We start from the raw sequence: 15,450 nt of genomic DNA on the forward strand, positions 1-15,450 counted from the left end.
GTCAGATTTTTTATTGCACAATCTCCTTTTGTTACTAGAAAACATTGAGTTTGTTTTACCCTGTAATCAGGCAATCACCATGACTTGTTACTGGCATAAGCCAGCAGGACTTGACATAAAAATCACTCTCTCTAACCTATTACATTAAACATAGATAGTTTAAGATGCATGGTACAAATTATGCTTCTTAATGCACATTCTGGGGCACAAAGGTAAAAATCAATAAGTAGAACAGAGGGAATGTTAGCTTCACATATATTCCGATTAAATTCTAAATTAAACAATCACCAGCACATTTAACTATTCAGAATACATTTGTTCAGCTATGGGCCTGCTGTTTTGCTGCTAATCACAACCTAAGAAAATACATAGAAAGTCTGACAAATTGAGACGTCACTGACAATTAATCTTAATTATACCAGGAGGAAATATTTCAGCCAGTTGTAGCCCAGAAAGATCTTACACTCTCCCTGACAAATGGCACTGAAATCTCTGGCGATGCAAGAGACTTTTTTTTTTAAAAAAAGAGACAATTAACATGTGTACAGACGCTCCCCGATTCACGCAAGCGTTCCGGAATGCCTTGCATAACTCAAATTTTGCATAAGAAAGAAATGTATCTCCGATCATTATGCCAAAAAAACCCAACAACAAAAACCACCACCACAAAACACACCCTCCTATTTCTAGTTTATGGAACTTTTTCCGTAAGTGTGGATGTGCGTAAGTCAGGTCTTGCATAATCTGGGGAGTGTCTGTATAAATAATATGCACATGCATACAATTAAGGGACCAAAAGTGAAAACAGTCTGTGGAAGGCTCTCTGCACAGTCTAAGCACAATAGTGGAGGGAACGGGGAAAGGAGGAAATAGGTATGGGAGAAGGTTGTGCAGGTGGCTTTGAACCCTGGAGTGAGTGAGCTCCTTGTGGCTCTGCATAGGCATATTATTATCTGGAACTAGGGTACAATGGGTAAAAAGTCACCCCATACAGGGAGCCCGCACTAGGCCTTTGTGTGACCCACAACCACTGAGTGTGGTGCTCTGTCACGCTCTAGTAGCGGTTGAGCCATCTACAGAGGCTAATCAGCATAGATACAATTGTGCCATGGTAAAATTATGCATAATTCATAACAAAGACAAATTTCAGGATGTGGTCATGACAAAAAAATTGTGTAACAACTGCATGCTACCATAAATATGCATTTGACGCAAACAGCATAATGATTCTACTAAACAAAATATAGGGCTTGTCTGGAGGAACATTTAGTTTGTCACAAGCTGGGGTGTGAATATACTCTGCAGTAGCCTGCTGTGGACCAACTGTTCCTGTGTATCATGCTGAAGGTGATTTAGTCCTCTTTGAAACGGGAGCAGATCCAAGTGCATTACTAGTTTTTAAATGCACCTTGGAGCATGGTGTGACATACGTACCACTTAAGTGCACAGGCCTTGTACCACAGTATAATGTTCTTTTGATAATGTACTACCAAAACCATAAAAAGCAATATTCTGGTTTGGAAAGAGGACTTACCCATGTTTCTCTTGACTTGGGACCAACAGGATTTCACTGCTACTTTCGTCAGCAGGTAGAAGCCGAGCAATGTAGTCCCCGCTTTGTTGGAGATGCCTGTACACAGACACCTGAATAGTACATTGCTCACTACTGCTCCTCAGCCACGGGCTCAAGATGATGGGGCTCATGCTTTCTGATGTACTGAGGAACAGGAATGAACCTACAAAAAAAAAAAAAAAAAAAGAGGGGGAACAAGAGAGTCTTTTTAAAACAAACAGTGCTTTTCAGACCCTCAGACAGAGGAAGCAGTTTGTAAAATGCTGTGGACTGACAATCTGTACTGAATTGAAGCAATGATTTGACATTCAAAATGTATGCAGAGTGGACAATGCCATAGAGAATTTTGCAGGGAAAAACACTACATCTGCAGGTGACTGAAGTAGATTAGGATTTATAAAACATTTGAGAGTTTTCCTAATAGAGAGATTCGCTTGGGGACTTCATCCCTTCAGAACGTCTCCTGTGTGATTTAGATCCAAAGTTATGGCTCTGATCTCTCTGGAATAGGGTCCCAGCTTGACAGGGTGGGTTATATCAGAGCTCTGTCAGTGGCCCCATTTGTATTCATACTCTAAACAAAGCTTGCAGTGATTACATTTCCTGTATAAATAGAAAGCACAAATTCATCAGCTGTGCTCTTATAAACCATAAAGTATATTCAAAGCTATTTGTGTCAGGATAAATGCTTGGTATTTTTATTGCCTCAGCCATTTATTCTGACATTAATTTTATTTGCACTTAATCCACATGAAAGGTTTGATTATTATCATCTGGTACATCGACTACCTTTGTTTAATCCTATTTCAATAACATCTCAGATTTATCCAGGGGTTCAGAGCTAATGAACTCTCTGCAGATTAAAGCTCACCTTGAGTAAGCAAAATTACCCTCTTTTGGCAGATACCAATTTACCAAATATTCCATAGAACAAGCACTAATCAGATAGAAAAAGGAGCCAGTCTTTGGTACAGAACATTTTCTGGTTTACCATATGCACTCATTACCCCTATGAGAGAACATGGCAATACTACTTTGCACTAGAGATGACCCGTACCGCCTGACAGTGGTGGGGCAGAGTAAGGGCAGTGGCTTCAGCAGATGGGACTGAGCATGCTCAGTCCATGTGAGCAAACTCAATACAAGCCAAACAGCAAATGGGGGGGGACATGGCCTCATGTCTCCCCCCTGCTCCCCACATTGCCTCTGCTTTGCATTCCCATGAGGCTTTAAACCACAGACATCAAAAAGCTTTCTAAAGTAGGCATTAATGGTCACAATAACTCTACAAGTTCTGTATTCCCATTTAACAGATGGAAGAAACTGAGGCACAAAGAGGCTGAAGTCCTTTCAAAAGTGCTCACTAATGTTAGGCGATTTGCTTTCTCAGATGCCCAGTGTAAGACAAGGGCATGATTTTCCAAATGCTAACGACCCATAATAAAGGGAAGTACGTCTGAAAAATCAGATCCTAAATATCTCAAGTTAGGCACCTAATATCAGTTGGCACTTCTGAAAAATTTTTTCGACTGAACAACTTGCCTAAGGACACACAGTACATCAGTGGAAGAGTTGGGAATAGAACCCAGGTGTCCTGACTCCCAGTTCATTGCTCTGACCACCAGACAAAAAACTGTCTCCAGTGGCATGTTAGCTAGCATATACTTGACTTCAATTTTAGCTAGCAAATATGTGTCTTGAAAGCAGGATTGGGCAGTACAATGTCAGAAATAGTCCCTTCATGACAGAAGATTCCATGGGCGCCAAGTAGAGAGAAAGAGTGAATCCATGAATTATTATTAGTTACTTTAGTGTCAGATAAGGAGGTGCAAGTCTCCTAACTACCTGGACCAAATACATTTCCTAAAGTTTAAGGGAGTTTATTTATTTGGCTGATCAGTAAAGAGATGGTAACTGTATCTATCACCCTTGTGCTTTCCCATCTCTCTGTGGTTGAGAACAACAAGAATTACAGCATTAAATCTCAGCTTTATTTTTCCACCCCCACAAGAACACTGGGATCACAGTGACATGAAAGAGAGCAGAGATTTCTACTCATGGCAGAAAGACACTAAACCCTGCAGTAATTGCTGATAACTTGAGCAAATGGCCCCCTGAATCTGACATCTTATTGCCTTGTGATGGGGAGTAGGATTTTAAAGCTATCACAAATTAAAAGGCAGTTTTGGTTCCTTCACTTACAGTAGGTATAGGAAAAGTGCTTCCAAGCAAGCATCACTCATGCCCAGACTCAAGGCTAGACTTAGAATGTCAAATGAGACTCTCAAACAGGAAAAGTTATCTACCTCAGAGCAACCAGTAAGTGTTAGGCAGTCACTACTCTCCTTCCTTTGGTGGAGAAAACCCTGTCAATAGCAGCCCAAAGTGCTTGCTTATTGTTTCACCTATGTTCAATTCTACCTATGAACTGAAGTGTGCAGTTCTGTCCACATGAAGGTTACAGAGCCCTACTGATGGAGCAGTCCAGATGGCGCTATGTGGCAGCTGCTCTGAATGATCCCATGCTGCACTGTTCAAAAGTGAGGGGATAGAGAAAGTCATGCTGGAGGACCTCCCCATCCTCCCCAGATTAGTGTTCTTGTGACCAGAACATAAACATACTAGGAAAGCCTCTTAATGTGCTTTTGTGGAGGCTACCCAACAAACAGACCACAGGAGCTGTAATGTACCATTTTTAGAGGATGTAAACATACCTTGGTTTCTGAAAGCACAATTCCCTCAAGGGAAATGTCACTGTCTGCTGCACTTACCTTAGTGCTGCACTTACTGCTATTCTACCCCATAAACACTCAGGGAAGCACTCTCAGAATTCTGTTTGCAGAAGTACTACAGCCAATTTCCAGAAGGTGAGAAGTGATTTGCTGTGAACACACACAGCGAATTCTGGAAGCAAAACGTGTATCCCTCTGTAGATTTTAAAGATCCCTGATATAAGACTGTACATAAGAGTTCTCCATTTCAGAACAAAACATTGGTCCATCAGCTCCTACTTCTTGCTATGACTAATACCTGATGTCTCAGAGGAAGACCTCATCTTTCCATAATACATCTAGCCATTTAAGTCTACCCCTTACTAAGGGTATGTCTACACTAGAAACACAAAAGTAGCATAGACACTTACTACTATGAAAAAGGTTCTTCCATCACTTTAGTAAATCCAGTTCTGAGAGGTAGTAGCTAGGTCAACTAAAGAATTCTTCCACAGACCTAGCAGAGTCTACACTGGGCTTAGATCAACTTAATTACATCACACAGAGTGTGAAACTTTTCACAATACTAAGCAATGCAGTCAAGTCAACTTAACTCTGTAGCGTATACCAGCCTTTATACGGCACAATTTTATTATTTAACATTATGCAGATCCTTTTGAAAGCCACATTAATACACATTAAGGATGGTTCCAAAACTTCAGACCTGTATGATTCCAGGTAAATTCAGTAAATCATTAGGAATGTGTCTAAAATTCTTATTAGGTTATGGATTGTAACTTTTCAAGGAGCCATTATATAGCCATGATGTTTGCCTATTCACTGGGACTGAGAGGGAAATACTGTTTTCCACCTGGTGGGTTCCCAGGAAAACTGGGTCCTAATCTGTTTATCAGTTTTCAGTATTCCTCCAGCAAGAGGAAGTCCATGTGGCAAACTGTATCTCAGATCATTGTGTAGGTCTTTAGGGTTGTAAGGTTTCATCAGTAATTTTCTTGGACTGCTATTTTCCTTTAGTAGCTTACAGCTCTAATGAGACTCCCGGGGATCTTGCATGGTGAATAACTAAGAAAGAGCACTGCAACTTCAAACAAACTTCTACTGTTCATTCGGCACCTAGGGAATATAAACTGAGATGAAAGAGCCCTTCATAGAACAAGTGGTCAATATTCTACCACTTGTAGGATTTAAAAAAATTAATAAAGCACTGGTATATTGCAGTAACCCATATTTAATACCCAGGGGTGAGGTGAAGAGTTTGCAACTGGTGAAGCTAATTAAAACACTAATGCTTCATCTCAGGATATGGTATACTCACTAGTGAGACATTGAAGAAGCCTGCTGTCACCACACAAACTAGAGTGGACACAAATTATCATGCCAACTGAGTGCTGGGATTGAATAGATGTAATCCCCTAAATAAATATCAATACAGTGTCTCAAATCCAGGGCCACTTAGCTCTGCATGACTCACTATGATGCCCCGTCACTAGGATCACTCAGAACTACATGGGGGCAGTGGGACAGAAAGTCTCCTGCACCAAGAAAATGAGCCACTACCACTCGAGCTAACAGAAAGTCTCCTCTAGATCTTGCAGCTTAAGGGTTATGACACTTGGTTGAGCCATTCTAATTCTATCCAGCAGAGGGCAGTGGTAGACATCTCACACACACTTTCATTACGATATTTTATAACGTAGTTGTGCCTTTTATCCAGAGAGATTCAAAGTGCTTCACAGACTATATCCTACAATCACACACACCCTGCTGAAACAGTGCAATTTTTGAGTTAGAGTGGTTATATGCTAGCAACATTACTCAGCTGGGTTTCTTGGTTTTAAATAGTGAGGGGGTCTGCATTTGTAATGCCAGCTCCTAAACTTCCCCCTATCCCCAGCATGTTCATCTCCTCAAGACACACTATGGGAAAGTCCTAAATATCAATTTGCTCAGGCTTCTGATTCGTATCTGCACTATTTCTCCACCTTTATAATATTTGCAGTCAACTCATAATTGGTTTCTACATCTTTGTTGGTTATTTCCTTTTACAATGTCTGTATTAATTGTCTGTCACTCCACGCCTTGCACAGAAAAGATATTTAAGAATAATCACAAGAGAATTATTGCAACTGACATTAAAGTGTATTTAGAGCACCCTAATGATTGCAACATTCAATAGATGAATAAATCTTGCACTAAGAATTACTGCCTAATGGTTGAAGATTTGTTTGCAGCATTTTAAAATTCATACTGTGAGAAGGGAATGATGGCTCAAGGGATTACTGATGGCATATTGTTGTCTTCACTAGTTCCAAATAATCCCAGCTGAATTTGGACTGAAGGTGTAATATTTACTTGTTAAGAATCATCACTGTCAGTGTTCAGGCAATACAGGACATAGATGTTGTATAAACCACAGTACTTATCCCCAGGAGCTTACAAATGAAAAGACTTACACCAATCAGATAAGAATGCATTAGAAGATGCAGACCAAAATCGTTACCACCTGGCAGCGGTTTGATGGCCTGTGTAAACTGAATTGGTGAAACAGACCTAATCTATTGGACAGAAATTACACACTTTTCCTTTAGAGATACCAGTGAGTGATTGTGCAAGGAGTGTGAATTCATTTCTCAAAACTGGTCCCTTCAGAATAGGATTGAGGCACATTGGTAGAGAAGCATGCACCATGAGATTTTTTTGGTTGAATCTGTAAATATGCGAGAGAAAGAAAATGAATACTCCAGGGCTGGGCACTGGGAATCTATAATGAGCACTAAATTCATTTTTATCCATGAAGTGTGAAGAGTGCACAAGCTCAGAAGAGCAGAGCAGAGCAGACTCACTCAGAGCTCCAAACAAGAATTTGCCTTTTTTGGTCATTATGTGAAATGTCTAATTTGTGTCGCAGCTGAAACATATTCTGAAACCTGTCTCAAATGTCCATTATTTTGAAGGTGTATTGCTCATTGTACAACCAAAATTTACTTGGACCCCACGCTAACCTTTGAGTATTTCGCAGTACTTCATCTTTGCCACTCAGAGAGGCTACATCAATGAAGAGAGGTTACAGACAACTTTATTTGTGCTAGAGACATTAATCTCACCCCATTTAAAGTGCAATCTTACTTGGAAAAGAAACTTTTTCCAAAGGACATAGCAGAGTGCCCTCTTGGTGATTTTTGTATCAGATGTGCACAGGATGAATAGAAGACATCTGCAGGGTTGGAAGTTAGAAAGGCATCTTCTGTCCAACACATGCATATGTAGATAGAAGCATTGATAGCAGAACCACCTTCTGCAACTCTGACCCCTGCCCTTTCTGGTTGGCAGAAGAATGTAGAGAGCATTTAGTATCCCTTCTAATTGTCAGCACCACCCTTGATGAGGAGAATCATCCATTGTAAAACAGGCACTGTGGGTGAACTAAGTAACCATCACTACACACTTTGCCAGCTGCCACCTAGACACTAACCTTTTTTAAAGCAAGCTAATTGAGAAACTAACGCAAACCAGTCATCAATTCCTCCTCTCAGTTGCTTGTATCCCAGATTCCTCCAGTCAGTCTTCAAACCAGGATACAGTAGAAGCATACTGGTAGCTCTGGTGAATGATCTCGTGTCCATAAACAAGGGAAATATATCCATACCTTCTTTGAGGGACCTCTCTGAAGCAGACATCAAGCATGGAAGATTTCAGCCCAAACAGAAAAAGTTACAGTGGAAAACAAGTTTCAGAGTAGCAGCCATGTTAGTCTGTATCTGCAAAAAGATCAGGAGTACTTGTGGCACGTTAGAGACTAACACATTTATTTGAACATAAGCTTTCGTGGGCTATAGCCCACAAGAGCTTATGCTCAAATAAATGTGTTAGTCTAAGGTGCCACAAGTACTCCTGATCTTTTTTTTAGTGGAAAACAAGGGGGTTATAATGGGAAACATTAACACAGGGGACGCTAGGTCTCCTTACAATGTACCTATGGGCCCAGATCCTCAGCTGCTGTAAACAGATATGACTTCACTCAAGTCAATATCTCATGTTGTTTGAAAGCTCTTCAGGATGAACGGTATTATACTAAATTTGCATTTTAGTTATGTACTTAGGGGACTAACAACAAGAATTTTTGCTATAAGATGGAGACTTAATTGGAAGAGATAGGGGAGGAGAATAGGGTGACCAGATAGCAAGTGTGAAAAATTGGACGAGGGGTTGAGGGTAATAGGTGCCTATATAAGAAAAAGCCCCAAATATTGGGGCTGTTCCTATAAAAATCAGGACATCTGGTCACCCTAGAGGAGAAAGACTTGAGTGTATTAGTTCATCACAGGAGGACTATGAGCTGCCAATGTGATGTGGCTGTGAAAGAGGCTAATGCAATTCTAGGATGCATCAGGCAAGGTATTTCAAGTAAAATTAGGGAAGTATTAGTGTCGTCATGCAAAGGACTGGTGAGACCTTATCTGGAATATTGTATGCAACTCTGGCATCCTATGGTTAAGAAAGATGAATTCAAACTGGAGGAGGTGTGGAGAAGAGCTTCTTGGATGATCAGAGGAATGGAGAACATACTTTATGAAGGGAGACTCAAGGAGCTTGACTTGTTTAGCTTAAGCTAAAGAAGGCAGAGGGGAGATAGGATTGCTCTCTAACTACATCAGAGTAACAAACAGCGAGGGAGAAAAGTTATCTAAGTTAAGCATCAATGTGGATACAAGAACATATGGACATAAACACCATCAACAAGTTTAGGCTCAAAATCAGGTGAAGGTTTTTAACCAGAGAACTGAAGACCTGGAACAGCCTTCCAAGGGGAGCAGTGGGGGCAAAAAACCTAACTGGTTTCAAGACTGAGCTTGATAAGTTTATGGAGCGGAAGGTATGATGAGACTGCCTACAATGGCATGTAGCCAATCTGTGACTGCTAGTTGCAAACAACCCCAGCCACCAGGGATAGGACACTAAATGGGGAAGACTGAGTTACTACAGAGAATTCTTTCCTATTTGTCTAATTGTTGGGTCTTGCCAAAATGCTCAGGGTCCAAAAGATCACTATATTTGGGGTTGGGAAGGATTAGCAGAGACCCTGGTTTTTTGCCTTCCTCTGCAGCATGGGGCATAGGTTACTTGCAGGTTTAAACTAGAGTAAATGGTGGATTCTGTTATTTGAGGTCTTTAAATCAAGATTGAGGAATTCACTGACGCAGCCAGGGGTTATGAATCTGTTACAGGAGTGGGTGAACGAGTTTCTGTGGCCAGCAATGTGCGGGAGGTCAGACTAGATGATCACAATGGTCCCTTGTGGCCTTAAAGTCTTTTACCATACAGTCAAGTATCAGAGGGGTAGCCGTGTTAGTCTGGATCTGTAAAAGCAGCAAAGAATCCTGTGGCACCTTATAGACTAACAGACGTTTTGGAGCATGAGCTTTCGTGGGTGAATACCCACTTTGTCAAATGCATGTAGTGGAAATTTCCAGAGGAAGGTATATATATGCAGGCAAGCTAGAGATAATGAGGTAGTTCAATCAGGGAGGATGAGGCCCTGTTCTAGCAGTTGAGGTGTGAAAACCAAGGGAGGAGAAACTGGTTTTGTAATTGGCAAGCCATTCACAGTCTTTGTTTAATCCTGAGCTGATGGTGTCAAATTTGCAGATGAACTGAAGCTCAGCAGTTTCTCTTTGAAGTCTGGAAAGCTCATGCTCCAAAACGTCTGTTAGTCTATAAGGTGCCACAGGATTCTTTGCTGTATGCTTACCATACAGTGATAGCTACTAAACAGGCCAGTGAGCTCAAGGGCAAAAGTAAAAAATAATGGCAAGCATGAGAATTTATAATGAAGTGGGCAGATTGCGTTACTTGAAGAAAATAACTAAAACAATACACCAAAGCCAAATTATATATACACCCAGTGAGTCTCCTTAGACTCAAACTAGATTAAAAAGTGTCACAAGTAGCAATTCAGAGAGATTTCCTCTCTAATTACCAGACGCCATAGTTTTGTTAGTTTAACTTAACGTCTGGAAAAGCAAAGCTCAAAACAAAGACAGACTAACTTAATCTGATCACCGTTATAAAGCAGCAGTTTTATAACCCTTTGCAAAATTGATAGATTTTTATTCTGATCATAAAATCCTTTTAGTAGTAAGATGGAGTTTATTACCTTTTGCATATTAGTTCAATACTGCACCAAATTAAATTAGAGCCTCAAAAACTAACAGTCAATGTTTATTGGGGGCTGTACAGAAAAAAAAAGTGTAAAAGAATGAATGGAGCTCTATAAAATAGCTTTGAAAAGCAGGGACATGGGAGCAGGCAACAGATGATGGAAGAGGTGGAGGCAGAAAAGTCATCCAGGTTGCAGCATTGAGAAGAGATGTCGATATGGATCTCTGAAATATCCCCCAGTTAACCCTTGGACAATCAAGAAATACAGTCACTAAAGCAAACCACTGAAATGTGCTTAACTATAAGTATCTGAATATCCCCACCAACATCAGTGGAACTCACCTACTAAAAGATATGTATTTGCCTACATGTTTTGCTGCATTATGGCCTAAGAGACATGAGGAAAGCTTGCTATGAATTATTACAAACCACTGAGCAGAGCTATTCCTATTCTTTTAGTAGAAGGGTGAAATCCTGAACCTAATGAAGTCAATGAGGCCTGATGTCACCCAGGGCCACCCAGAGGATTCAGGGGGCCTGGGGTCTTCGGCAGCAGGTCCCAGGGCGGAAGGGCCCCCCTGCCGCTGAATTGCTGCAGAAGACCTGGAGCAGAAGCTCTGGGGACCCGAGCCCCGCAAGTGTTTTCTGGGGCCCCTGGAGTGAGTGAAGGACCCCGCTCCAGGGGCCCTGAAAAACTCTCATGGGGGCCCCTGTGGGGCCCAAAGAGATTACAATCTGAAAAACTGACTTTGAGACTAAGATTTCTATAGCAGAGAGAAAGAAAAGGGGAAAATTTAAATTTCCAGATATTGTCTTCAGTAATGGGAACTAGAACCAGATGCTGTTGTGGCCCAATTCCTAAATAATTCAGGAGCGAGTTTTTTCCCAGCTGAGAAGCACTGAATTGAAAAAAGTAGTTAATTAAAAACTTAAAATTCAAAACTGAAATTAAACCTTCCTAGTGACTGACAAAAATTAAATAATTCAGTCTTGCACAACAGATCAGCTATCATGCATTTTCTCCTTTCTTACAGACAAAGGCAAACAGCAAGTCACTCTCAGGTCTGCCTTTCAGAGAACACATGAGGAGAGGTTGCTTCATCTTGCATTGAGAAGAGGCAACAGAGAAAGCTAAATAGTATGCTTGTTCTGTCAATACAAAGAGGCAGTGGATACACTTTCTAAAGCAGTGGTTCTCAAACTTTTGTACTGGTGATCCCTTTTTCATATAGCAAGCCGCTGAGTGCGACCCCCCCCTTATAAATTTTATTTATATATCACATATACATACACACACACACATATATATAATACTATTATAAATGCAAAGTGTGATTTGGGGTGGAGGCTGACAGCTCACAAACCCCCATGTAATAACCTTGCGACCCCCTAACGGGTTGCGACCCCCAGTTTGAGAACCCTGTTCTAAAGGCTTCACTGTCCCTGCGTGCACATTAATGGGAGAATAAGAAAGGAAGTCTAATGCTGTACCTCTAGTTATCACTTTTCCTTTGAGCATGGTTATTTCATTATGCTCTGCAGGCTAAGAGCTTTAAAATTAAGGAGGCTGACGACAAACCGAGACGCAGTTTCTGAACTGACTCATTGCTGGAACAGACTGGGCATTGAAGTCAGACTGTGCAGCAACATCCCTATCCTCCTCATCTAACAAGGAGCAGTTATTGTGAGTTATTGCAGAAGGAGAGGAGTAAAAATCAATACTATATACTCATCCGCATATCCTCCTGTTGTGTGTCAGGATTGGCTGTACAAGTAAAAGCTGCAGTATTGTCAACCGTAAGAGTTCAAAAATCAGGAGTCAGACCCCCTCAAAAAAATCATGAAGTTGGCCCTAAAATTCATGTTGAAATTTTTTTTTGCTCTTTCCTTATTTTCTGAACTGCCCTATCTACCTCCAGAGCATGTGCACATGCATGCCTCTCTCTCTCTCTATTACAATTGCCAAGTCCCCAGATGTGTACAGTGAGATGATTCTGTCCCCTACTGCAGGCATGCTTCACTACCCTCTTCCATCCCTAGGGGCAGTCACTACAGTGTCCCCTTTTCCCCCTTCCCAGGGCTGATGATGGCACTTCTAGGGGGTTCATCACTCCTTTCTCCAGGCCTAATGTTACAAGGAGGGAGAGGAACACAAAGCAGATTGACCCATTGTTCATGGGGGCTGAGTGCATCAACTCAAATTGATATTCCAAACAAAAGTTGTTGGGGTTTTTTTGGTTTCAGAGAGAAACACACAAACAAATCAATTTGGGTTTGAAATGAACCAAATGTTTAGGGAATTTTTCAGTTTTGGCTACCAAACTGAAAAAACAATTATTCACTCAGCTGTAACTGGCAGCTCCATATCCATCCTTTCCGACCCAAAAACTGCTGGAGAGTTCTCTGCTTCCTGCAGATGCTCCAGTTGGTTGCTCCTCCCTAGGATGCGGGGAGAGCAGCCAGAGTGTTTTTCCTCAGCAGGGATGAAATTTGTGAAAGGGTTGGAGCTTTTCCGATTGTTGAGAGACTGGCTCCAGCCCCGACCAAAATTGTGTTACTCATGGAAGAGTTAGCAACACTGGGGTTGGGTGTCCCATTTCAGATATAATAGGTTGTGCCTGATCTAAGTCACCTGCCAAAGTTTGGCAGTGTTCAAAACAGTGATTCTGAAATGAATCTTTGCATGAGCAGATCAAAACCGTTGGATCAAAATATACCTGAGACTGTGGGGACTTCTAAATCTATATCTGAATTTTACAGGACATGTTTATCTTTAGAGAAGAGATGACCCAAACCCTCTTCTCAAATTAAATGTCCAAATTTTTCTGGACATTTGAAAAATCCTCACCCCTCTCCTGTTTTTCTCCATGCCATGATATATGGGATCATAGTTCTTCTGAACCAGTTGTTCATTAAAGAAAACTACACCACTACCTCGATTTAAAGCCATCCAATATAACATAAATTTGAATATAACGCATTAAAGCAGTGCTCAGGGAGGGAGGGGGGCACTGCGCACTCTGGTGGATCAAACCAAGTTCAGTATAACACGGTTTCGCCTATAACACAGTAAGATTTTTTTGGCTCCCAAGGACAGAGTTATATAGAGGTAAAGGCATACTTCTGCACATAAATAAGCTTCCCAAAGCTTTTGTTCCAGGTCTGTTTCCTTAATTTACCAGGGTCAATGTTGGTTGGTCACCCTATACAGCATAAAGAGACATCTAGTGTCTATGTAATAATCTCTCCAGTTTATCCAAGAGATTTCAAAGACGAGTTGATTACAGTCTACAAGTATCTACTTGGGGAAGAAATTTCCAATAGGTTAAACTGATGTCTACTAACAGAAAAAGGCACAATAAGATCCAGTTGTTGGAAGCTGCTGTTTGATATATTCAAAGTAGAAAAAAGGCAACTTTTTAACAGAGAGGGTATTTAACCATTGGAACAATTTATGCAGGGATGTGGTGGATTATTAAAATCGAGAGTGAATCTCTGTATAAAAGAGATAGGCTTGATGCGAAAAGTACTAGGTGAGGTTCTATGGCCAATGGTATGTAGGAGGTCAGACTTGAGCAAGAGTGGGCAGACTTTGTGGCCTTAGGGCCACATCTGGGTATGGAAATTGTATGGCGGGCCATGAATGCCCGGTGTGGGAGGGGGACTCTATGGGGTATAGTAGGGGAGGGGCCTCTTCAAAGGATGTTTCCGAGGTAGCAGGAGGAGGGACTCATGGGGTGTGACAAAGGTGGGGCTCTACAGGGGTGGTACTGGGAACTCTTAGGGGCCCTGCTGGCAATGACACTAAGGCAACTGTACCAGGCACTGTCACAGGTGGAGGCACCCTAGCTGGGACAGGTGCGACCTCAGGTGGTTTTGAGGCTCTTGAGGGTGGGGCCGTAGGATATTGGGCATGCTGCCGCATGGGGGAGGGGGATGCCTGCCACACAGGGGTAGGGTTCCAAGCCCAGAAACAAAGCAGTGAAGATGCGCCTGCGCAGTGTGGCTCTGCATGCCGGAAGATGGTGCTTATCAAGGGAATTGTGAGTTGGGGGTTGGCCGACCACCTGGCGGGCGGAGCAGGCGCCCAACCCTGCTCCCCAGTGGAACCTTGAGAGCTGGATAAAAACATCTAATGGTCCAGAAGTGACCTGTGGGCCATAGTTTGCCCACCCCTGGAATAGATGATAACAGTACATTCTGGCTTTAAAAATTTAGGAATAATCGCGAACAGATCACCACAATGGGCTTAGCCAATGCTGGAAATGAAAGACCTTGCCCTTTGAATGTTTTCTAGCCTCATTTATCAAATCTCCCATGACAGCAAGTTCTCAACTTAATTTTTCTGAGAAACTGTTTGAACTTAATATGAAATACTTGGTAGGTGTGAAGGGGAAAGTTTTTTCAGTTTCACTTAAGCAATCAACATTTAACTTTAAGGAACCAAAATTAGACCAAGACAACCACAAAAAGAATAACGGTATCATGGCGTGTTAGTGAAGGGAAGAGTGCGGAGAAAGACATTGGCAAATGATGGTAGAAGAACTCAATAGGCAAAGTTTTCAAAAGCCTCAAAGTGCCATAGGAGCCTAAGACAAGACTTTCAAAAGGTCTTTACGTGTCTAACTCACTGAGGCACTTAACATTTTGTATGGTCAAAATGTTATACAATCATTGTCAAATTAATCCTCAGAACATACCAAATCCATTTGACAGAGGGGAACGCTGAGACACAAAGGTGCAGTGACTACCCAAAGTCTTGCAGAAAACAGTGGCACAGCCAGGATTAGTAACAAACCTGGCTCCCAATGTTATGGTTATTCATTCACACAATATACATCATTTGAGTTGATTAGTTTCATGTGGTTCTTGTTGGCTAGCTATTTAATTAATGTGTTAATTCTCTATGTAGTGGACTGGGGTTGGAAAGTCAGACAGAAATGGCACATATGAAGGAGGTGTTGGAAGAGACATCCACTTGTTTAT

The 15,450-nt window shown here is 41.6% G+C and overlaps 1 protein-coding gene across 1 annotated transcript in view; it reads right to left on the reverse strand.

Annotated features, from left to right (window-relative positions):
* The window catches only part of ALK (ALK receptor tyrosine kinase), a 638,118-nt gene that overhangs the window by 363,837 nt on the left and 258,831 nt on the right, over positions 1-15,450 (reverse strand). Inside the window, exon 4 of the mRNA XM_030557349.1 lies at positions 1,535-1,736. Coding sequence (XP_030413209.1) covers positions 1,535-1,736 — 202 coding nt within the window. The remainder of the gene's footprint in view (positions 1-1,534; positions 1,737-15,450) is intronic.

The sequence above is a fragment of the Gopherus evgoodei genome, chromosome 3 (genome assembly GCF_007399415.2).
Source record: "Gopherus evgoodei ecotype Sinaloan lineage chromosome 3, rGopEvg1_v1.p, whole genome shotgun sequence".
Taxonomy (NCBI): Eukaryota; Metazoa; Chordata; order Testudines; family Testudinidae; genus Gopherus; species Gopherus evgoodei.